The following is a 25,014-nucleotide window of genomic DNA, read 5'->3' as shown; positions in this document are numbered from 1 at the left end:
ATATTAGTGTGGGCACACGCGAGTGTAAAAGTAAACCACATTTTCCATTCTGTCTTAACACCTTTCTCATGATACTGTATATCTGTGCAACATCAAAACACTAATATGGAAAATAATATGTGGTGTAGATGTAGGCAGATCAGAATACCACGTGCTTGCTTATCATGACTTTTTTTTTTAATTCAACCAATCACATCATTATCTGGGGCGTGGTCAGTACAGACCCCCTATAGTATAAATATAAATTCTAACCATGCTTCAAGTGCATTCATATTCTGGTGATAAATGAGATACAAACACTGTAGAATTTCTGAGAAATGAAAAATGACTGTTTTCTGGATTTTAATTTTGATCTTCAGCACCATGTGTAAGTAATATGAGCAAATTATTCCCTTCTAGTTTGATGTATGATTAGTATTATTACTCTAAAGACACTTTTTGCAAGTTTCTATTATTCCTTTAAGATGATCTTTAATTACGTGTTATGTATAATAATATCTGACCTGAATTCATTATCTTATTAATGCATTTACTTTTACAGTCCAATCTGGTAGACGCTGGGTTACTGCACAATCCCTCACAGAGTCACAAGTTTATCAGCCTCATAAAGAGCTCAGTGTGAATATCGGAGACTCGGCTACTCTGCAGTGTTGTATTTTAGAAAAAGAAGTCAGGATAATTACCTGGTTTAAGCAACCAAACAGAAAAAAACCCCGGAGCATAGTCCAGTTATATAAAAATGGTGGAGAAACATTTTACAATCAATTCCAAAAGTCTCATTTCCAAATAGAAAGATCTTCAAACTGTTTGAGTTTGATCATTTTAAACATCACTGAGTCTGATGAAGCCATGTACTACTGTGCACTGACGAGATCCAACACTGTGTTTGGAGATGGAACTTATTTAAAAATTAAAGGTAGGATTTCCACTAAAATTGATTAAGCTACAGGTTTAATGTAGTAATTTTTTCCTTATTACCATTAACATGTTCAACCTGGAAGACAAATAATAATGAAGTAGTGAAATGCTAACTGTGTTTCACACTGAGTTACAGAGTTTTATTGAATTATGATAAATGTTTATAGGTGATCATGTTACTATTGCATCAGAAACATCTACACCAGCTCTGTGTGATAATTCAGTGCTGTTTGAACCAACACTGCATGGAAACAGCACTAACATGAACACACACGAGAAAACAGGTGATATGTCTTATAATTCAGAATTCAATATTAATCATCCATAATTCATCAAGCAAAATGTTCCTAGAAAATAATTTGCACTAATGTAAATGTAATGTTATCAATAACAGAACCGGAAAAGATCAGATCTCTACATTCGACAGTGCTCGGTTTGGGAACGGCTTTGGGTTTGTGCGCACTTCTGATTTTCTGTCTCATTTATTTCATACTCAGGAGAAGAAAATGTGATAAAAGTAAGTGCTTTTGTGATCACAATAATTAAAAACTTTATAAGTACAGTTAACTTTAGTTTGACCCAAAAGACTAATAGGTGTGTTTCTGTATTAATAGTGAAAGCTTGTATAGAAGATTCTCCAGGAATGAAGCAGGTACGTGTGTTACTTCTGTATGTAAAATATTGCTACATTAATATGTTACTCATTATAATGTTTTAGATTTAATATAAACAGTCAGTTTACTCAGATTTGCAGAACAATCCCAAGCTTTTAATTTTGATGCTGCTCTTGTTCTGTGTAGTTAGTGTGTATTGTTCATTTACCCATATTGTATTGTTATTACTTTCATCTGGATTATTATTATTATTATTATTATTATTATTATTATTATTATTATTATTATTATTATTATTATTATTATTCAGGGATCTGAAGCTGAAACACTGAATTACGCAGCTGTGCAATTTACCAAGAGGAAAGCCAAAGCTGAAAAAAAGAAAACTGGCTCAGCAGAACAGTGTGCGTACGCTGATGTGAAAAAAACTGTAAGATGTAACAGAAATAATTCATAACACATGATAGGCAAATGTAATCCATATTTTTCATTACCATGATATGATATATGATGCGCCAAGAAAAAAAACAAACAAAAAAAAAAACACAAAACATAACAGAAAAACCTAGAAATAATTTTATATTTTTACACTAATCTCATAATAATAATTATATTAAAGTTGCCTGTCTTTAAGATATTGTTTTATTTGCAGTGTGGATAAACTTCTATGCTACAGGTTTTATTTCTGTGCACACGTGTGAAGTAACTACGGATGTATTAACTTCAGTAACGCTGAACTTGTAAAAAAATCCATCTTGTATGTTTTTTGTTTGTTTATGATTTCAGTAATTTATTTTTTCACAATAAATATGAAAAGCAATTCCATTAAAAAAGTAACAAAAAACATGATCTTGTCATGATTTATATGAGCTTGTTTTGTTCACTAATCTCTGTGCTCATCTTTCTGGCAGTAGAGAAAGGACACTGAAAATCATGACTTACAAATGGATTATTTTAGTGGGTCAGAGAATGGTGGGAGGTTTACCAGTATAAGTTAGAAACCAGTGAATGCAGTCAGGATGATTAAATCAGCAGTAAAAATACAACAAAGATAACTGATGTATTGATCTTCATACAGACCCTGTTGCAGAACTGACTTCCAATCTGTTTCAATGCAGTTTTTTGTGATTATTTTTTGTCTTTTAGAGAATTTGTGGGTTTACTTTAGCTGCCTTTGTTTTCCTGATCGTGGTGCTCAGAACCTGGAAGTAGATTTCTTCACCATTAAGAGTCGAGTAAAACTTTTTCAAATACATTTTACATTAACCAAACTGAAGCATCAAGCACAAAGATAAATCCTTCCAGACATGGAGCCATAATCATTTATTATGAAGTCCAGGATTTTCACCTCACACTGCACACAACTTCAAACCATCATTCACTTACTGAGTGTGGATTTTTTTCTTTTCTTGTATTTATATAGCGCATTTTTAACCTTAGCAGCTCTACAAAGCACTTTACATTGGTTCTCATTCACCCATTCACACACACACCAATGGCAGCAGAGCTGCCATGCAAGGCACTAACTTGCCATCGGGAGAAATTTGGGGTTCATACCCAAGGACACCCCGCTCTACCACCTGAGCCACAGCCGCCCCAGTTTTTTCAGATTATTATAAGCAAATGATACCAATGAAGACTATAAAATAAAGTTTATATAGCCAACAAAATATGCCTAGTTTGTGATACCACTGGAATTAGTCATTATATGAAAAAATGTCAGATTTCGATTTTTTGAAATTGTTGATTTTCCAATAAAGAAGTAAAACAAAAGCAAAATACATTACTTATGGTTTGTGCAGGACAACAAACATATGGATGGGCAATAATTATTCAAAAATAAGTAATATAAGTAAATAAAAATGCATTAGTGCAATAATAATTACTTTTGTTACTAAATGGCACACTTACATAGTGCTTTTATCCAAAGTGCTTTACACTGTATCTCATTCACCCACACACCAATGATAGGAGAGCTGCCACGCAAGGCACTAACTTGCCATCAGGAGCAACTTGGGGTTCAGCGTCTTGCCCAAGGACACTTCGGTATGTGGAGTCATGCAGGCTGGGAATCGAACCGCCAACCCTACGATTAGTGGACAACCCGCTCTACCACCTGATCCAAAGCCACCCTGTTGCCACTTAGTATTTTATTTTATTCTTACTTAATTTAGTTGACTAAGTACGGGTACTATAATTTGTGTTCTCTGTGCATAGTCTGTGTCCTTGTGATTTCTGTTATTTATTGTACAGCTGCAACAAAACAATTTCCCCAGGGATCAATAAAGTGCTCTATCTATCTATCTATTAATTGTATTAATAACTGTTAGGACATTATATGACGTGGTCAAGTGTTGTATCTGTTTCTGAGTACAGAGAGCTGAGCATGTATGGCCTTTACCTCCTGGAAAAAGAAGCTGTTAAAGAGTCACTTGCTTGCGGCTCAAATGCTGCAGTACCTCTTACCGGATGCTAGTAGGCAGAAGAGACTGTGGTTAGAGTGGATAGAAAATTAAATTATTCTGCATGCTCTTGGTTTGAAATGCTTGAAGTAGATTCACGATAAATGCATTTAGTGATGAACCAATGAAACTATGGATATTTTTCTCCATAGAGAAAAATGTTTTAGTGATTTAAATCTCCCTTGGATCCCTGTTTCTCCTGATCTGATGTAATCTTTATGACTGTTGTGTGATAATCTCCAAAGAGAATGTGTGTCACAATCATTCACTTCACCGACTGAAAATTGAAGAAATTCCACCACCCCAGAGTCCATGGTAGTGGACTGAACCCATCCGTCACCATAGGAACATGTCAGACAAATACAGAAATTTGTCTATGTCTGTTGCAGAGTGTTTGGACACGTGCTAGCTTCCCAGCTGCCTGGAAAGACCTGGTCCTCTGAGTCAACTGGGTAGTAACATCTCTAAAGACGATACAGCTAACTCATTAACATCAAAATGTGATTGATTTAGGATGAAATTGTTTCATTTCATTTCATTTTTGCTTACATGATTGACTCTGGGGCCATGGGCAGCTTTATAGTACAGGCCCGGTTCTCCTCCTCTCTGAAACAGGCTGTAGATGGTAGATCTCTGGGCTCAGAAATCAGTACTGTTTTAAACCCAGTCTCTGATGATAGAGATTGAACCTATCCAGTCATTGACCTTTATAATTTTTGTTAATGTCTAAACCAGACATTGTGCCATCTCAAGGTAGTCTGGTCAAGAGGGTGGAGATAGCTGGTCACTGAGCTGCTCAGACATGTTGTCTCCAGTGTACATGTGCGTCCAAATCCCTTGAAAGCTATTAAGTAATGGGAATAGAGACTGTGACCACAGAGATCCATAATCTGGGCAGATGTCTTTAGAAAGCAAGGTGCCACCAAACTCCCACATTAAGAACCCTGAGATTGCGCTCTCGCCCTGTTGGTAGAGGTCAATCCATCTCTCCATCAAAAAACTGTTGCTGTGTAGAAGTACAGCCGTGAGTGGAAGACAGTCTTTTCTACAGATAATGGGAACTATGAATACTTGGTGATGCTGTATGGTTTCATAATTGCACCAGATTGTTTTAGTAATTCATCAAGATGGCGCTCTGTGACATGCTCCACACATGCTTTACATTGATGACATCTTGATGTACAGTGGGGGAAATAAGTATTGAATGCCTCAAAAAAAGATTTTCAGTAAATATATTTCCAGTGAGGTTATTCACATGAAATTTTCAACAGACTTTTGGAATTAACTCAAGAAATCTGGAAATATTAAGAAATCCAAACATTAAAGTCCATAAATAAAGTTCTGTGTAATAAAGAGGAATGGCATGGGAAAAAAAAGTATCGATAAGCCGTTGTTTGTAATGACAGCTTCAAGACACTTCCTGTATGAAGAAATTAATGGGTCGTAGTATTCAGGTGTGATTTTCTCCCATTTTTCTAAACATATTGTCTTCAAATCTTGTTCAATTGGATTCAAGTCAGGTGATCGACTGGGCCATTCTAACACCTTGATTTTTTTTCTCTGAAACCAACTTAAAGTTTTCTTTGCTGTATGCTTTGGATCGTTATCCTGCTGGAAGGTCCACCCACATCTCATCTTCATCATCCTGGTGGATGGCAGAAGACTCTTCTCAAGAATCTCCAGGTAAAGAGCTCCATTCATCGTTCCTTCAATTACATGAAGTCTGCCAGTACCATGCAATGAAAAACAGCCCCACACTATGATGCTTCCACCTCCAAACTTCACTGTTGGTATAGTATTTAAGGGTGATGTGCAGTGCCATTTCGTCTCCAAACATGGTGTGTAGTATGACAGCCAAAAAGTTCAATTTTGCTCTGACCAGACTACACTCTCCCAGTATTTCATAGGCTTGTCCAAATGAGTTGTAGCAAACTTTAAACGAGCTTCGACATGCCTCTTCTTTAGTAAAGGAGTCTTGTGGGGTTAGCGTAAGCAGTGGAGTGCATCGTCTATTGTTTTCTCTGTGACGATGGTACCTGCTGCCTCCAAGTGTTTCTGGAGCTCTTTCCAAGTGGTCCTTGGCTCTTGGGCTACTCTTCTGACTATTCTTCTGACTCCCTGGTCAGAAATCTTGCGAGGAGCTCCTGTGCATGGCCGGTTGATGACAGAGTGATGTTGCCTCCACTTGTGGATAATGGTCCCAATGGTGCTTACTGGAGGTAAGGTCTGTAAATAGGTCTGTATCCAATTCCATCAATATGTTTTGCATCAATAAGGTTCCGAAGGTCTTGGTAGAGCTCTTTGCTTTTACCCATCATGACATGTTTTTTCAGAATACTTCCCTTCACCATGGATGCAGCAGGAAGACAATGGAGACGTCACACTAAGGAAAGCAAGAAAACCATCCCAGCTTTACCTAGTCCCCAGATCTCCAGCATGAGACCCACGAGGTGGTCTCATTCCTAGAGCTCCAGCATGAGACCCATGGGGTGGTCTCATTCCCAGAACTACAACCTGAGACCTATGAGGTGGTCTCACCTGCAGAGCTTCAATATGAGACCAATGAGGCATTATCATCCCCAGAGCTCCAGCAGGAGACCCACAAGGCGGTCTCATCCCCAGAGTTCCAGCCTTAGACCCACAAGGTTGTCTAATCTCCAGAGCTCCAGCATAAAGTCAAGTTCCTGTCCGAGGTCAACGAGGTGACCTCCCAAGCCATGTTCCTGTCTGAGGTCGAAGAGATGACCTCTCAAGCCAAGTTCCTGTCCGAGGTCAAAGAGACGACCTCTCAAGCCATGTTCCTGTCTGAGGTCGGAGAGACGACCTCTCAAGCCATGTTCCTGTCTGAGGTCGGAGAGACGACCTCTCAAACCAAGGTCCTGTCTGAGATCGAAGAGACAGCCTCCAAAGCCAAGTTCCATTCAGAGCTTGAAGAGACAACCTCTCAAGCCAAATTCTTGTCCAATGTCGAAGAGACGGACTCACAAGCCAAGTTCCTGTCCAAGTTTGACAAGATGGCCTCTCAAGCCAAGTTCCTGTCAGAGCTCGAAGAGGCGACCTTTCAAGCCAATTTCCTGTTCAAGGTTGAAGAGACAGCCAAAACAAGCACTGTTCACACCAAGTTCATGTCACAGGTCGAAGAGATGGCCAACCCAAGCTCTGCTCATGCCAAGTTCCTGTCCCAGGTTGAAGAGACGGCCAACCCAAGTTCAGCTCACCCCAAGTTCCTGTCCCAGGTTGAAGTCAACATCAATACCAACCAGGTTCTGCTCACACCTGAAGCCGACGTCATGACCAACCAGGTCCTGCTCACTCCTGAAGCTGACGGCATGAACAACCACTTCCTGATCACGCCTGAAGCCGACGTCACGAACAACCAAGTTCTGATCACACCCGAGTCTGCTGATATGACCAACCACGTTCTCCTTATGCCTGAAACCAACGTCATGAACAACCAAGTTATGCTCACACCAGAGTCTGTTGACATGACCAACTAAGTTCTCCTCATATCTGAAACCGACTTCACATTCAACCAGGTTCTGTTCATGCCTGAAGTCGACGTCAGGACCAACCAAGTTATGCTCACGCCAGAGTCTGTTGATACGACCAACCAAGTTCTCCTTATGCCTGAAACCAATGTCACGACCACCAGGTTCTGCTCACACCTGAAGTCGACCTCACGACCAACCAAGTAATGCTCATGCCAAGGTCTGCTGACATGGACAGCCAAGTACTGCTCACGCCTGAGTCTGCTGACATGGACAACCGAGTTCTGACTAAGCCCGAGTCTGCTGACATGAATAACCAAGTTCTGCTAACGCCCAATTCTGTTGAAACAGCCAACCAAGTTCAGCCTGCAGAGTTGAAGGAGGACAATGCTTCGCTTTTCTGCTCCGCTGAGGACGTCGTTCTGCCTTCCTGCTCAGCTGAGGATACTGCTCAGTCTCCCAGGTCACGTGAGGACATTTTGCCCAGAGGGACAGGACCGCTGGGGGAGGATTTCCCATCCTGCACTGCGGCCTACAAGCATGACCACCATGGACTGCAATTCCCAGAACACTCATTCATTCTAATTATGCACACCTGCATCCAATTTCACACACTCACTCCATAGTATAAAGAGACTGTTTTCTAACAATGTCTTTGCAAAGTATTAGTGTTATCACTCTACCAAGCGATTATACCCTGTTCCTCATTTTGTTTCATGGTTCTTGATCTTGTTCTCGTTTTTTCGTTCTCGATTCTAGCCTTGCCTTGTTATGCCTGTTTGCCAATCGCCTGACCCTTTGCCTGTTTCTTGACCTCACTATTGTCTCGTGTTTTGGATTTGTCTGCCTGTCTCTCTCAAATAAAAGTCTTTAACGGCACTTGCATCTGTCTTAACCTCCATTATGTGGATTACGTGACAGAAAGGAATTCATGTATCTTTTGGGGAGCTAAGCTCCATCTGGCCCCACTGTAATTTCAACACTGCTGTCAGGTTCTTCAATAATAAAAGTCAAATGCATTACGTTAGGCCCAAATGAGCATTATTATATAGGTAAGATTTTGACTCCAGATGGAAATTAAAATTAAGAATGAGATGTTTGTGTAGGCACACATAAATGTACAAGTAAACCACATTTTCCATTCTGTCATAACACCTTTGTCACAATATCTCTGTGCAACACCAAAACACAAATACGGAAATATGTGGTGTAGATGTAGGCAGATCAGAATACTGTGTGCTTGCTTATCATGACTTTTTTAAATTACAACCAATCACGTCATATTCTGGGGCGTGGTCAGTACAGACCGCCTATAGTATAAATATAAATTCAAACCAAGCTTCAAGCGCATTCAAATTCTGTTGATAAATGAGATACAAACACTGTAGAATTTCTGAGAAATGAAAAATGACTAGTTTCTGGATTTTAATTTTGATCTTCAGCACCATATGTAAGTAATATGAGCAAATTATTCCCATCTAGTTTGATATAATTTTTTAAAAAGGTATGGAGACTTACTTTAAAGCATTTTGTATGGAGTTGTATGTAGAAGAATCTCCAACGTTATTCCTTCAAGGTTATCTTTAATAACCCCTTATACATAATAATATAAAAAAATAAATTATTTACTTCATTGGTGTATTTGGTTTTCTTGATACAGTCCAACCTGGTAGACGCTGGGTTACTGCACAATCCCTCACAGAGTCACCAGTTTATCAGCCTGATAAAGAGCTCAGTGTGGATATCGGAGACTCGGCTACTCTACGGTGTTGTATTTCTGAAAAAGAAGTTGGGATAATTATCTGGTTTAAGCAACCAAACAGGAAAAAACCTCAGATTATAGTCACAGTATATAAAAGTGGTGGAGAAGCATTTTACAATGAATCCCAAAAGTCTCATTTCCAAATAGAGAGATCTTCAAACTGCTTCAATATGACCATTTTAAACATCATTCAGTCTGATGAAGCCATGTACTACTGTGCACTGAAGAGATCTAACATGGTGTTTGCAGATGGAACTTATTTAAAAATTAAAGGTAGGATTTCCACTAAAATTGATTAAGCTACATGTTTAATGTAGTTTTATTCTTTCCTGCATTACCATTAGCATGTTCAACCTGTAGGTCAAATATACAAATAATGAAGTAGTGAAATGCTAATTGTGTTTTCTTCAACAACACTGAGTTACAGACTTTTAGTGAATTATGATAAATGTTTATAGGTGATCATGTTACTATCGCATCAGAAACATCTAAACCAGCTCTGTGTGATAATTCAGTGGTGTGTGAACCAACACTGCATGGAAACAGCACTAACATGAACACGCATGAGAAAACAGGTAAGATGTAATTCATAATTAATTCATAAAGCATAATTCACCTTGAAAATAATTTGCACTAATGTAAATGTAATGTAGTGAAATAACAGAATCAGAAATGATCAGATCTCTACATTCGACAGTGCTCGGTTTGGGAACAGCTTTGGGTTTGTGCACACTTCTGATTTTCTGTCTCATTTATTTCATACTGAGGAGAAGAAAATGTGATAAAAGTAAGTGCTTTTGTGATCAGGTTAATTAAATTGAATAAAGTCATTTACCATTATGTCTATCAAAAACACAGAACTAATAGGTGTTTTTCTGAATTAATAGTAAATACGACTATAGAAAACTCTCCAGGAACGAGGCAGGTACGTGTACAGGAACATTCTGTATTATTATATACTGTATGGGTAATTGCGTTTGTTTCTGTAGATGAGTCTGACTACTAATTTTGCTTCATATATATGTGAAATGTGAAATGCTACATTCATATGCTACTTGTTAAATTTTCTGGATATAATTTATACAATGTATTTGATGAGATTTGCACAACAGTTTCAGGCTTTTTATTTTGATGCTGCTCTTGTTCTGTGTAGTTAATGTGTATTATTTATTTAATTAATTAATTACATTATTATTATTATTATTATTATTATTATTATTATTATTATTATTATTATTATTATTATTCAGGAATCTGAAGCGGAACCACTGAATTACGCAGCTGTGCAGTTTACCAAGAGGAAAGCCAAAGCTGAAAAAAGGAAAACTGGCTCAGCAGATGAGTGTGTGTACTCCGATGTAAATAAAACTGTAAGATGTAATGGAAATAATTCATAACACATGGTACTATTACACTGCAAAAACAGTAAAAACAGTGAAAATATCTTGACTATATGCCAATTTATTCCATCTTTTTCATTACAAGATGAAAAGATTATTAAATGATAGATGCATTTTTTTACATTAAGCTAACAATAGGGCGCATGGTGGCTTAGTGGTTCGCACGTTCGCTTCACACTGTCAGGGCTGGGGGTTCGATTGTTGCCTCGGTCCTGTGCATGCGGAGTTTGCATGTTCTCCCCGTGCTGCGGGGGTTTCCTCCGGGTACTCCGGGTTCCTCCCCCAGTCCAAAGACATGCATGGTAGGCTGATTGGCATTTCCAAAGTGTCCATAGTGTGTGAATGTGTATGTGATTGTGGTCTGCGATGGTTTGGTACACCATCCATGGTGTACCCCGCCATGTGCCCCATGCTTCCTGGGATAGGCTCCAGGTTCCCCACAACCCTGAAGGATAAGCGCTATAGAAGATGGTTGGATTAATCTCACAATAAGAATTATCTTTTTAAATATGTATGCTATTCAAGATGCTTGTTTTTTGCAGTGTAGTTAACCCTCTTACCCCGTAAAGCCGAAAAACTGACTTGCCCGTGTTTGACCTATTCCTGTAAGGACGATATACCGGCTTGGTCGTCTATGCCAAATACCCATAAGGCCGATATAGCGGCTTGTCAGTGTAAACGTTATCCCCGTAAGGCCGGTATACCGGCATTACTCTGCTATGATTCCTTACTGATTTAATTATTATTTTTTGATCCAGAACGTTGATGATGTCATGACGTCACAAAGTCATTACATCATTATGCCGTCATTACGGTGAAGATTACGCTGAATAAGCGTGAATGTTGTTGATAAACTTATGGTGTAATAGTAGAAGTTAACTAAAAATGCTCGTATGGTACTTCTAAATGAGTATAAGGATTTTAGCGAGCATTTTTCGTAATTTCTCTAATTAATAATTGTGCTCTAAGTGGAGTAAAAACACTGAACTGCTTCATTTCCAAAGTAATATTACACAAATACATTATTATAAGTTGTTTCAAGGCCTAAAAATGTTAACATTAATATGTTGATTTTGGGGCCAATTTTGGCCCGAGAACTCAGGGTTGGCGTGCTGTTTCTATGGGGAATAAAGGGTTGTAGGACATGATACTGTGGGAACTAAAGGGTAAGAGGGTTAAACTTCTATGCCACAGGTTTTATTTATTTACACGTCTTTAAAGTAACTCCTGATGTTTGTTTCTACCATTATTTCCTTCAAGTCATATTCCTAACGTTATATGACATTTGCTGAAGACACAATAAATGGAAAGAGCAATTTCATTAAAAAATATAACAAAAAACTCAGAGTTTAAATCAAAGTAATTTTCCATTACTGGTGTATTTTCGAAAAGGTTGTGCTTTGGCATTTAACATAAGCCAAGCACTGTGACATCCACATTAACTGGGGGCGCGGCTTGTTTTATTCACCCACCTCTGCACTCACATTTACAGCACTAGTGAAAGGACATTGATAATCATCACTTATAAATGAATTATTTTAGAAGCTCAGACTGTAGTGGGAGGTTTACCAGTATATGAGGGAAACCAGTGACTGTAGTGGAGATTATTAAATCAGCAGTAAAAGTACAACAAGGGCAACTGATGTATCGATACTAATACACAACCTGTAGGAAAACTGCCTTCCAACCACTTTTGAGGCTGATTTGTTGTTGTTGTTGTTGTTGTTGTTGTTGTTGTTGTTGTTGTTGTTTTCTTTCTTCTATAATTCTATAGTTTTTCTCTGTTTTCCTGAATGTGGTTTGTTTCTCACTATAAGTAAACACTAGGATCTTGCACTTTTCTTTTGACCATCAGATTATTATAAACATATGTTACCAATGGAGACCATCAAATAAAGTTTAATTACTGAAAAAACAAGCTTAGTGTGTGTAAATCTATTCCACACACAGGTTTAAACAGAGCATTAAAAAAACCATGGTGCTGGTCATAATGGCAAAATACTTGGTGCAGGACAACACACACACACACACACACACACACACACACACACACACACACACACACACACACACACACACACACATTGATAGGCAAAAACTGAGTAAAAAAAATAATAAAAGTGAAAGTGCATAAATGAAATAATATCTGAAATAATAACTGTAAGTACGGTATAAAATGTAATGTGGTAAAGTTGTTTATCTGTTTTTGAGTTCAGAGCGCCTAACATTTATGACTTTTACATCCTGGTAAAAGTAGAAGCTGTTAGAGAGTCTGCTAATTGTGGCTCAAATGCTGCAGTACCTCTTACCAGATGCTAGTAGGCAGAAGAGACTGTGCTTAGCAGGGATAGAAACTTTGGTTCCTCTGCATGCTCTTGTTTTACAAAGATTCCTGATAAGGGGGTTAGTGGTGTGTCAGTGATACTATAGTTGGCTTTGTTTGTTTATTTTGAAACATTTTTTTTCGAGGTGGCAGATTTGACTTTTTTCCAGCCGTCTGAGACAGGATAGCACTTGCTGGGCTTTCTTGGCCAAGGAGGATGTGTTGCCAGTTCATTTGAGGATTTCAGTAATGTGCATGCAGAAGAGGTTGTAGTGTAGGCAATCACTCAGTCCAGTGACCGAGAATTAAGAAATTCAACCCTCCCAGAGTCGGGACTGAACCCAAATTGTCCCCAGAGAAATGTGCCAGAACAAAATGAGAATGTCTAGATCTTTGTTGCTGAGAGTCTGGACACATGCCAGATTGTAAGCAGCTTGAAGAGACCTGGTTCTTAATTTGGGAGAAAAATCTATTAACATGACATTGCAGATATGATTGACTCTGGGGCAAAGGGCAGCTTTATAGCAGAGACCCTGATTCTCTACTCTGAGACCAGGCTGTGGATGGTAGACATCCATCCATCCATTTTCCATACCACTTATCCTATATAAGGTTGCACGGGTGCCTGGAGCCTATCCCAGGGAACTCGGGGCACAAGGTGGGGACACCCTGGATGGGGTGCTAATCGATTGGAGGGAACAATCATTCAAACACCCATTCACACACCCATTTGTACACTATGGACAATTTGGAAATGCCAGTCAGCCTACAATACATGTCTTTGGAATTGGGGAGGAAATTTGAATATCTGGAGGAAACCCCCGAAGCACAGGATAAACATGAAAGCTCTGCACCCACAGGATGGAGGTAGGATTCAAACACCCAAACCTGGAGATGTGAGGCAAAAATGCTAACCACTAAGCCACCATGCCCCCTTCTGGATAGTAGACATCTGGGCTTAGAATGAGTTCTGTTTCAAACCCAGCTACTAACATTACAGTGTGCAAGTATCCATTCAAAGACCATAACAATTTTTGTCATTGATTCAATCAGACATTCTGCCATCCAAAAAATGCATTCCCGAAAACCCAAAGATAATCTGGTAAAGAGGGTGGAGACAATGTGTGCACCAGGCTGCTACGGATGTTCTACCAGTCTGTGGTGGCCAGTGTCATCTTCTTTGCTGGGGTGTGCTGGGTAGGTGGCATCGGGACTTGTGGCACCAATAAACTGGGCAAGCTGGTGAAGAAGGCCAGCTCGGTGGTGGGGATGGAACTGGACGGTGTGGAGGTGGTGACTGAGAGGAGGATGAGAAGGAAGCTGAAAATCATCATGGACAACCCCTTTCATCCTCTCTGTGCTGAGCTGAGGCAGCTCAGGAGCTCCTTCAGCCACAGACTCATCCAGCCCCGAGCCTCAAAGCGCTTTGGAGGCTCATTTGTGCCATCAGCCATCAGCCTCCACAACATTACAGCACCAAACTGACAGATTTAAGCCCAATTATATCTGAGACATTATCTGGTTGTAAATAATTATTACTGATTGTATAGTGTAAATAGTGTGTGAATACTTCTACAATACGGCATCCGTTCTGTTTTTTTATATTCCTTCGTGCTGCTATGGTGACCTAAATTTCCCCTACGGGGGATTAATAAAGTTATACCTTATCTTATCTTAACTTATCTTATCTTAACTGTTCACCCAGCTGCTCAGACATGTCTCCAGTTCCCGTGTGGGTCCACCTCCATAGAAAGCCTGGAAGAAATGGGAATAGAGACTGTGCCAGACAGAGGCCTTTAGCAAACAAAGTGCCACCGAAATAACACCATACTAAATAAGGACTGCTGGTAGGGGCCACTCCTCCTAGATCCCACATCTACCTTATGTCCATCAAACAGCTGCCTGTTATGGACATGTATATCCAGGATGGCCTTAGGCAGGGGTTTATTCGACACTCCACATCACCTGCATCTGATGGCTGGAGTATTGGGGCCACTTCTTTGTGAACAAAAATGATGGAAGTCTGCAGTCCTGCACTGATAATTGTGGGCATAACTAGGTCACAAAGAATTTCCAACACTCCCTGCATTTGTTGCCAGCCCCACTGTTTGTAGTTACAGAGCATTTGGGAATGGGATAAGTGGAAGACTGTATCCTATACAGCCATTGCAGCCACTAGGTTATGTGAATACTTGGTGATCCTGTATGGTTTGATGAATGCCCCAAGTGTGTTCCAGTCATTTGTTCTGTGGAAAGCTCTACAAGTGCTTAACATTTATGACATCTTTATGTGTCCAGACGAAGGGTTGGGGAGCTGGAAGGATGCGTAGGCTCACAGGATGTTCATGTTCATCTCACATCTCAGATTATGAGTCCAATCAAAAGCGCTAAACCGAATAAATACAGCAGTCAGGCCTATAAACAAACAATGCACAAGGAGCTCATAAAGGTAATGATGAATGGTATATGCATACAATATATACTGTATTATCATACAAAATCATACACTACAGATGTTGTACAATGCATTGCTAAAATTAAAGGTAACAGAAATCAACAATATGACCAAAAACAAACCAATATAAAGATGCTTCAACTAACACACCTGTACAACTATGGATAAAGTAACAGATTTCTAGTGTTGCATAAAATACAAAACAGAAATGAATGAGTAACGAATAATGAAAAGTGACACCTGTGCCCTACAGGTGAAAGACCTAAAATGAACGATGGGGTTATGGGTTTGCGATTTCATCAATATTTTTCATATAAGCCTGCAAAAGAATAATTGAAATAGTAATAAAAAAATATTATTATCCCACACATGCTCCACAAAGATTCTTCTTAAAGGATGTCATGATCACAGGAACTTTTTTTAGGGAGCTATGCTCCATCTAGCACCCCTGGATCTTGACCTCTGCTGTCAGGCCTTCAGTAATAAAAGTGCCCCTGAAAGCACAAAATGTGAATGTATTGCACTGTCCTTTGGTCCAGATGATCATTACTCTGTAGGCAAGATTTTGTACAGACAAGCTGAGTTAAGAGAGCAATTAAAATAAACAACCATGAGATGTTACTGTACTGTGAGCACACATGAGTGTACAAGTAAACCACATTTTCCAGTCTGTCATGATATCTCTGTACAACACAGGTATGGAAATTTGTGGTGTAGATGTAGGTAGATCAGAACACCTTGTGCTTCCTTATGGTGTCTTTTGGTTTTTGTGTGTTATATTCTGGGGCGTGCTCAGTACAGACCACCTACATTATAAGTATACATTCAAACCATGCTTCGAGCGCATTCATACTCGCATTCATTTTATGTTTATAAATGAGATACATACACTGTAGAATTTCTAAGAAATTGTAAATGTCTGGTTCCTGGTTCCGTACCACTTATTTATTATTGTCATAGAGGGCAGTGGTGGCTTGGTGGTTGAGGCTCTGGGTTACTGATCAGGAAGTCGGGGGTTCAAGCACCAGCACTGCCAAGCTGCCACTGTTAGGCCCTTGAGCAAGGTCTTTAACCCTCTCTGCTCCAGGGGGTGCTGTATAATTGCTGTAATGTATACCTGATCAATAAAGACTCATTGTCCTGTACTGTGTGTCATTATATGAAATATTCTACAAGTGAGATTTTTCTCATACATTCCATAATGTTTTTTTATTATTATTATTATTTATTTAAAACATGAAATGTAAAGGGTTTTGGAATTTTTAAAAATATAAAAGAAAGAGAAGAAATGTTTCATTTCATTACTTGTGGAGTCCATGCCAGCTAGAGGGCGCGCTGTCATTAAAGCAAAGGGGGATGCAAAAAAAGGAAAGCAATTCTGAAACCCATGTTAATAATTCTACGATTTTACTTTTCATTCAAGTTACTTCTGAAAAGATTGTCTGTAATGAAAAGCTTTACATTAACTTGGAAAACCATGAAAAATAAACGCAGTGTCACTAGTTGTCTCAGATTTTAGGCCTCAATGTACTGTATACATGCAGACACGGATATTAGTAAGAAGGTGAATTAAGAAAGAATTTTCAATAAACTACACAATGAACGACATATGAGGGTAGAAATAAACCACATTTTCCATTTTGTCACCTTTGTCACACCTGTACAACACCAAAACATAGTTTAAACAAAGTATAGTATGTATTATACACCAATTAACCATAACTTTAAAACCACTTGATTATCTCATTACAAAGGCACTTGTCAAAGGGTGGGATATATTACACCTTGGCCAACACCAACATTTCTTAGTAGAAACTCGGGTTGGTACCTTCGAAAAATGTTCATGGGAAGGAGCACTGGTGAACTGGCAACAGGGTCGTGGGCGTCCAAAGCTCATTGATGCGTGTGAGGAGCGAAGGCTAGCCTGTCTGGTCCAATCCCATAGAAGAGCTACTGTAGCACAAATTGCAGATAAAGTTAATGCTGGCTATGATAGAACGATGTCAGAACACACAGTAGCCACATACTACAGGTCAAAGTGCCCATGCTGACCCCTGTCCATCACGGAAAGCACCTACAATGAGCACATGAGCATCAGAACTGGACCATGGAGCAATCGAGCAATGGAAGAAGGTGGCCTGGTCTGATGAATCGCACGTTAGAAGGGCACCACGCATTTATTTTCTAGGTTTTCCTGTGTGTACTGTGCGGGTAATTATGTTTTTCTATACATACCACTATGTACCTTTGTCACATTAAGCCTTATTAGTGATTTCCATACCTGTTTACTTCACGTTGCTATGTTCATATGCTGCTCATTATAATGTTCTAGTTATAATTTATACTTTCAGTTCAACTAGATTTTATTTTAATGCTGCTCTTGTTGTGTGTAGTTAGTGTCTTTAGTGCATTCTGTATGGATATTACTTTTTATCTGGACTTTATTTACATCAGGCCTAAATTATTTCCAGGCTACACACAACAGCATAGCTCAAAGTTTTGTTTTTTTTTTGTTTTGTTTTTTTTTTTAGTTAAAAAATAAATAAATAAATACATTAAAAAAAAAAGAAGAACGAATGAAAGCAAAAGTACACAGACCACTGTCAAATGCCAAAATTCAAATTCATTACATGTTCATTTGGTACAGATGCCAATTTCTACATAAGCAAAGTTTTGTACACACAGGCTGAATTCAGAGAGCAATTAAAATAAACAACAGTGAGATGTTATAGTGTAGGCACAAGTGAATGTACCAGTTAACCACATTTTCCATTCTGTCTTAGCATCTTAGGTCATGACACCTCTGGGCAAAACCAAAGCACAATTATGGCACAAATGTGGTGTAGATGTAGGCAGATCATATCATGTTGTTTATCATGTCTTTCTTTTTATTTAATTACAGCCAATCACATCATATTCTGGGGCGTGGTCAGTACAGACCGCCTATAGTATAAATAAAAATCCAAACCATGCTTCAAGCGCATTCATATTCTGTTGATAAATGAGAGCCAAACACTGCAGAATCTCTGAGAAATGAAAAATGACTGGATTCTGGATTTTAATTTTGATCTTCAGCACCATGTGTAAGTAATATGAGCAAATTATTCCCATCAATCTCATGTATGAAGTACTTTTTTTTTTTAATCTTTGGAAGCTGTTTCTTTAAATCACGTATTTTGTATGCAATTGTCTGTAAAAGTAACTCCAATATTATTCCTTCAAGGTCAATTTTAAATAGCGTTTTTTAATATCTGAAGTACATTCATTACCAAATCAATGTGTTTACTTTTCTAGTTACAGTCCAACCTGGTAGACGCTGGGTTACTGCACAATCCCCCACAGAGTCACCAGTTTATCAGCCTGATAAAGAGCTCAGTGTGGATATCGGAGACACGGCTACTCTGCAGTGTTGTGTTTCTAAAAACATATTTGGGATGATATATTTGTTTAAGCAACCAAACAGAAAAAATCCACAGCTTATAGTAAAGTTCTATAAAAATGCTGGAGAAACATTTTACAATGGATTCCAAGAGTCTCGTTTTGAAATAGAGAGATCTTCAAACTGCTTCAACATGACCATTTTAAACATCGTTCAGTCTGATGAAGCCATGTACTACTGTGCACTGACATCTCCCAACACTGTGTTTGCAGATGGAACTTATTTAAAAATTAAAGGTAGGATTTGGGGTTAAATTTGATTAAGCTCCTGGTTTAATGTAGTGATATTTTTCCTTATTACCATTAACATATTTAACTTGAAAGACAAATAATAATGAAGCAGTGAAATACTAACTGTGTTTTCTTCAACAACATTGAGTTACAGAGTTTTAGTGAATTATGATAAATGTTTATAGGTGATCATGTTACTATTTCATCAGAAACATCTAAACCAGCTCTGTGTGATAATTCAGTGGTGTGTGAACCAACACTGCATGGAAACAGCACTAACATGAACACACACGAGAAAACAGGTAACATGTCATATAATTCAGTGTTAATTAATTATCCTTAATCTGTACAGTATAATTCGGCCAGAAAATCATTTGTACTAATATGAATGTAATGTTTTATAATAACTGAACCGGAAATGATCAGATCTCTACACTCGACAGTGCTCGGTTTGGGAACGGCTTTGGGTTTGTGCGCACTTCTGATTTTCTGCCTCATTTATTTCATACTGAGAGAAGAAAATGTGATAAAAGTAAGTGATTTTCTTATCAGATAATAATTCCACTTACTTTTATATCTGTTAACAATCACTAGTAAGTGTATTTCTGTATTAATAGTAAACGCTTCTATAGAAGATTGTTCAGGAATGAGGCAGGTACGTGTCGATTTTATACTATTATACTGTAGGTTGTTTTTTTTTTTTAGATTTGGGTTTTCTTTGTTCTATAGATACCACTATTTACTGTAGATACTCCTTTAGACACACATGAATCGCACTACTAAATGTCCAACTCATGTATCTGCAAAGTTGTTACATTCACATGCTGTTTATTATACTGTTCTAGATATAATGTATACAGTCACTTTGCTCAAATTTGCACAACAATCCCAAGCTTTTATTGTGATGCTGTGCTTGTCTGTAGTTAGTGTGTATAGTTCAGTTACCCATCTCGCGTGGTTTTTACTTTGAGGTCGAAATGTTTTGCACTATTATTTTATTTTCATTTTATTTTTCAGAAATCTGAAGCAGAAACACTCAATGATACAGCTTTGAAATTCCCCAAGAGGAAAGCCAGAGCTGAAAAAAGGAAAACTGGCTCATCATATGAGTGTGTGTACTCCGATGTGAAATATAACTTTAAAATGTAACATAAATTATTCATAGCACAAAGAATTCTTATAGCAAGAAAATATCTTGACTATAGACAAATATATCCCATATTTTTACATTTTTTACATTTACATACTGTATATTTTTTTCTAGTAGCAAAAAAAAAGCCTAGACATAATCTTATATTTGTTTACAATCATCACATAAAAAAGATATATTAAATACGATTGCCTATATTCAAGATTTATTTTGTTTTTCTTGCAAGTGTCTTATTATTAATATTAAAGATGCATTTTTGCATGACTTCAGTGCGGCACCTGTGTTGCACTTTGTACAGATTTCATGGCCTCATTTGTATTGTTCTAACATTGTTGAAGACACAAGAAATTTAAAGAGCAATTTCTTTAAAGGCGTAACAAATACACGATCCTTAGAATTATTCTGAAAGTAAAACAGGAATGTTTTATTACTAATAAAGTTTCAAAATGCACTGTAAAACCAGATAAGTTCATTTAACTCAAAAAATTAGAGGAAACTGATTAGCTTTAAATTTTTAAGTTGATAAATCAATTTCTTTAAGCCAAAAACACTTAAATATAACAAAAAATAATTTCATACTTGTTATATTTAAATGTATTTGGCTTAAAGAAATTGATTTGGTTAGCACATTCGCTTCACACCTCCAGGGTAGGGGGTTCGATTCCCACCATGGCCCTGTGTGTGTGGAGTTTGCATGTTCTCCCCGTGCTGCGGGGGTTAACTCCGGGTACTCCGGTTTCCTCCCCCAGTCCAAAGACATGCATGGTAGGCTGATTGGCGTGTCTAAAGTGTCTGTAGTGTATGAATGGGTGTGTATGTGATTGTGCCCTGTGATGGAGTGGCACCCTGTCCAGGGTGTACCCCGCCTTGTGCCCGATGCTCCCTGGGATAGGCTCCAGGTTCCCCGTGACCCTGAAGAGGAGTAACCGGTATAGAAGATGGATGGATGGATGAACTTATCCGGTTTTACAGTGAGGGTGTTGGTTGGCCTTAAATGCAAGTTAAGGATAGCGGCGGGGCTTGATTTATTCATGTGTCTCTGTGTTATAGTGAAAGCACACAGAAATCATACCATGTAATAATGTATTTTTGTAACTATAAAATGAATTATTATTGTAATATTTATAATGGATTATTTTAGAGGGTCATGTATTGGTCTGAATATACAACCTGTGGCAAAACTGGCTTCCAAAATCTTTAAGGGCTTTTTTTTTTCTTTTTTTGATTTACTTTGAATGTGGTGACCGGAACACGGTATTATAAATAGTATTTAATCTCGACTTTTGAATTCACTCAACTTTCATCCATTATTCATTCAGTGAGTGTGGATTTGTTTGGTTTTTGTTTTTGTTGTTGTTTTTTTTGCCTTATAGCTATGATACTATATCATGCAGATTTGTGATCATCAGATTATTATAAACATATAATACCACTGTAAACTTCAATCGATTTTATGTATACAACAAATCGTGTGTAAAGCTATCGTGTTTTAATGCAATGATTTAGAAAGGGCCATTTTTATGTGGTGCCCGTTATAATAATTCAATAACTTCATTAAATTACATCTCATTACAGTGCACCATCACTTCAAATTTATACATCAAGCAAAAATTAATGTAGGGAAGAAACAACACAGGCAATGTTATACAGCTGATGGCCAAAAATACTGCTGCTGTTAAGTTTTGTAGAGGTCACAACACGAAAAAGAAAAGAAAATGTTGGAACCAAATCAAAAGATCAATTCACATTCCGGTTCTTTATTGTTGTCTTTCTAATGAAGCAGCAGATAAAAAGCAAAATATTCTACGCACTCTCTCTCTCTCACACACACACACACACACACACACACACACACACACACACACACACACACACACACACACACACACACACACACACATTTTCATGTTTTAAATATCCCTTTGACTAAGTCAGCCTCCTGAGACAACATAGGCATTGATGAGATTTCATAAACAGGAAGTATGTGTTGGTGATTCATCTGCAGCCTTTAGAAATGTGCACGAACAGGAGGATGTAATGAAGACACTTGGAGCACATTGTGTTTCTAGTCTCCTGAAGTCTACTACACTGTAAAACCGGATAAGTTCACTTAACTCAAAAAATCTGAGGAAACTAATTACCTCAAAATTTTAATGTTGATAAATCAATATATTTAAGCTAAAAAACTTAAATTTAACAAGTTTGAGTTATTTTTTTCTATATTTAAGTGCATTTGTGTTAAAGAATTTGATTTATCAACTTAAAAATTTTTGAGGTAATTAGTTTCCTCAAATTTTTTTAGTAAAGTGAACTTATCCGGTTTTACAGTGTGACAATTGCTGTACATCCTTTTGTATTTTTTTTTGTTTTTACTATACACTGGATTTACATTGGGGTTTAAGATCAAAATATGACTATGAGACAGCAGCCTTCAAGACGGTTTCCAGGAGTGACAGTCACAGCAAATTCAGTTCAAACTCAGACCTTTTAATTATCTTAATGCTGTTGCCTAAACAATTATTTTCTAACATATTCTACATTTTTTAATGCAAGTGTCATATATCAAGGAGGTAGCTCTGGACTTCAGTTCCCATCAGCCACTGCACTGTACTACAATATGTCACATGACCACCTGCACCTGAATGACGTTTCTGTTAACGAGCACTCCTATATATAGCCACTGTTTGCACTGCTCCCTTGTCTCATGTAATTGTCTTCTATGCTATTGTCCACGCTTCCATGTTTAGTTTTTGCCACAGTATTTTGCCAAGTTGTCTTAGTGTATTTGTTTTGTTGTTTGTTCGTTTATTAAACTGTTTGAAAATCTGCGATTGCTTCCGCATCCACCTTGAAACGTAACAGTAAGGGCCTTTGCTTCTTTAGGTAAATGCTTTTGGGTCATAGTTTTACAGTAAAGTTAATGTTAATGTATTCACTTATGATTTACTTTATTATTACAATATAATCACAGGAATGTTGCCTCATACAGTATTTATATGTTGATACTGACAGTATTTCTCCAGGTTGCTGTATTGAAACATAAAACACAGTAAAATGACCACACTTGAATAAACACAGTATTTTATTGTAGAAATTACAGAAATTATGTAGAGTGCCCCTTATGTGTCTCTTCAGTTGGCATGGGACTGTAACGATAATAACAGTTTAAAATGATTTCAGACGATATGATCATCTGATCTTTACTTTTACTTCAAACCACAGATTATTACATTTACAACAACAACAAAAGACAATAATACATGTAAGACTTGCTGTAGATTCACTATTGATCAATGCATTCATGAAACAGTAAGAGACGTGCAGTAATATCATGTGTAATATAAAGCATTACTGAAATATATTCTAAGTAAAAGAGGAGTAAACCACTTCAGTGTACACTCTATCATTGGGTTTGATTTTCCTCTCTTTGAAATGTAAAGCAGAGAAATTGACCTTGAGAGCAGAACGGCCCTGTGGGAAATAACATAAAGCGTTCACTGTAAATGACCGCTATCAGAATTAAATCACTATTAGTGTAATATTTATCATTGTGATCCCTGATAGCACTGAGTCTAATAATAATGTCTTTATTACATTTTAAAGTCATTTACCTGATTGAGTGTTTTCTCTACTGCAGAACCGTGATGAGATCTCACTGTAGAGGAAAAATATATGATTCCATCAGGATTTAATACATATTATATAAGTGTACGTACAGTATATGATATACTATTCAGATACACAACCTTAATAAAGACTCACCATGACAACGTTCACAGTTTCTCCCTTTAGAGCTTACGACATGAGCAAAGAGCACAACCACACACACTCCTAATGCTACAGCGAGGCAAATCACTACAGGATCCACAGATTCTTCTGTAGCACAAAAATAATAATAAGACAATGAAAATATATATTATTTTAAAATACATTAATAAACTTATTTCTATATGTAAAATAACTATACACATTGTGATCATAGCAATGTTTAAATATTTACAAGCATTACACTTTAGTTAGACAATAAGTAAACTACATTTTTTATTAATAAAAATTTATTAATAATTAGTACATTAATAAATAATAATGAATAAAATAAAATATTATATTCTTACTGAGTGAAGGTTTTATTAATTGTACTCTTGTCCCGTTCCCAAAAATGATCTTCCCACACACGGCCACAGCGCAGTAGTAAGTTCCAGTATCACTGAGGCTGAGGATGTTCTTGGAGAAGTTGTACACACAGGTGTGTGTAGAAGAGCCGCTCTCACACTGATGGCTGCTGTTGTGATGAGTGTAAATGATTTGAGGATGGGATTGTGGTGGAGCAGCTCTGAACCAGAGCACTTGGAGATCTGCTGATCTGTTCTGGAACCGAGCACTGCAAAGTCACTGACGCTCCTGCAGGAACCGAGTCCGACACGCCGCTCTGGAACACTGACACTTTTACATCTCCATCATCTGTTCAGTGGAATATAGAGAGTGTAAGACCATGGCTCTCTTTATAAATTTGTACTAGTTAGCGGTTGGGACAAAACCAAACAATAATTGCATCAGTTCAAGGCTCTTCATATGTTGAATCAGTAAGTTAACTAAAACAAACAAATGACTATTTTAAAATGACATTTTATGTTAATCATTATATTTTACACATTTTTCATTGTACACATTATTTTTATTACACATTGTTTATATTATAGTTTTATTTAATTCATTCTAACCAATCAGGACTTGAGGGGCAAGTGTCTGTTATATAAGTGTAATGTGTGTAAG

General features: G+C 37.6%; 2 protein-coding genes and 2 long non-coding RNA genes across 4 annotated transcripts; 3 read left to right on the top strand and 1 right to left on the bottom strand.

Moving 5' to 3' along the window:
- Positions 1 to 279: 279 nt before the first annotated feature.
- LOC108261546 (uncharacterized) lies at positions 280 to 1,231 on the top strand (the record flags this gene model as incomplete). The annotated part of the gene is made up of 3 exons (XM_053682077.1): positions 280 to 367; positions 542 to 916; positions 1,086 to 1,231. Coding segments are annotated over exons 1-3 (564 nt in total), but the record flags the coding sequence as incomplete, so codon positions are not given.
- On the top strand, positions 1,232 to 2,278 carry LOC128633486 (uncharacterized). The gene is made up of 3 exons (XR_008396898.1): positions 1,232 to 1,435; positions 1,533 to 1,570; positions 1,843 to 2,278. It is a non-coding gene; the product is annotated as an uncharacterized LOC128633486 (long non-coding RNA).
- Positions 2,279 to 18,363: 16,085 nt separating this feature from the next.
- On the top strand, positions 18,364 to 21,867 carry LOC128633484 (uncharacterized). The gene is made up of 6 exons (XM_053682302.1): positions 18,364 to 18,505; positions 18,717 to 19,097; positions 19,277 to 19,393; positions 19,535 to 19,627; positions 19,709 to 19,746; positions 20,109 to 21,867. Exons 1-6 carry the CDS (start codon positions 18,463 to 18,465, stop codon positions 20,238 to 20,240), a joined length of 804 nt encoding a protein of 267 aa, XP_053538277.1. The 5' UTR covers positions 18,364 to 18,462; the 3' UTR covers positions 20,241 to 21,867.
- A 1,459-nt stretch (positions 21,868 to 23,326) lies between these two features.
- On the bottom strand, positions 23,327 to 24,175 carry LOC128633485 (uncharacterized). The gene is made up of 3 exons (XR_008396897.1): positions 24,004 to 24,175; positions 23,853 to 23,896; positions 23,327 to 23,712 (listed from the first exon to the last, which is right to left on the bottom strand). It is a non-coding gene; the product is annotated as an uncharacterized LOC128633485 (long non-coding RNA).
- Between the last annotated feature and the right edge of the window lie 839 nt (positions 24,176 to 25,014).

The sequence above is a fragment of the Ictalurus punctatus genome, chromosome 8, assembly GCF_001660625.3.
Source record: "Ictalurus punctatus breed USDA103 chromosome 8, Coco_2.0, whole genome shotgun sequence".
Lineage (NCBI taxonomy): Eukaryota > Metazoa > Chordata > Actinopteri > Siluriformes > Ictaluridae > Ictalurus > Ictalurus punctatus.
This window is presented reverse-complemented; position numbering and strand designations above follow the sequence as displayed.

Coding starts and splice junctions, on each gene's coding strand:
- LOC128633484 (XM_053682302.1), top strand. CDS start 18,463: ATGACTGGATTCTGGATTTTAATTTTGATCTTCAGCACCATGT. Junction 18,506..18,716: donor TTTGATCTTCAGCACCATGT/GTAAGTAATATG, acceptor TTACTTTTCTAG/TTACAGTCCAACCTGGTAGA. Junction 19,747..20,108: donor ATTGTTCAGGAATGAGGCAG/GTACGTGTCGAT, acceptor TTTATTTTTCAG/AAATCTGAAGCAGAAACACT.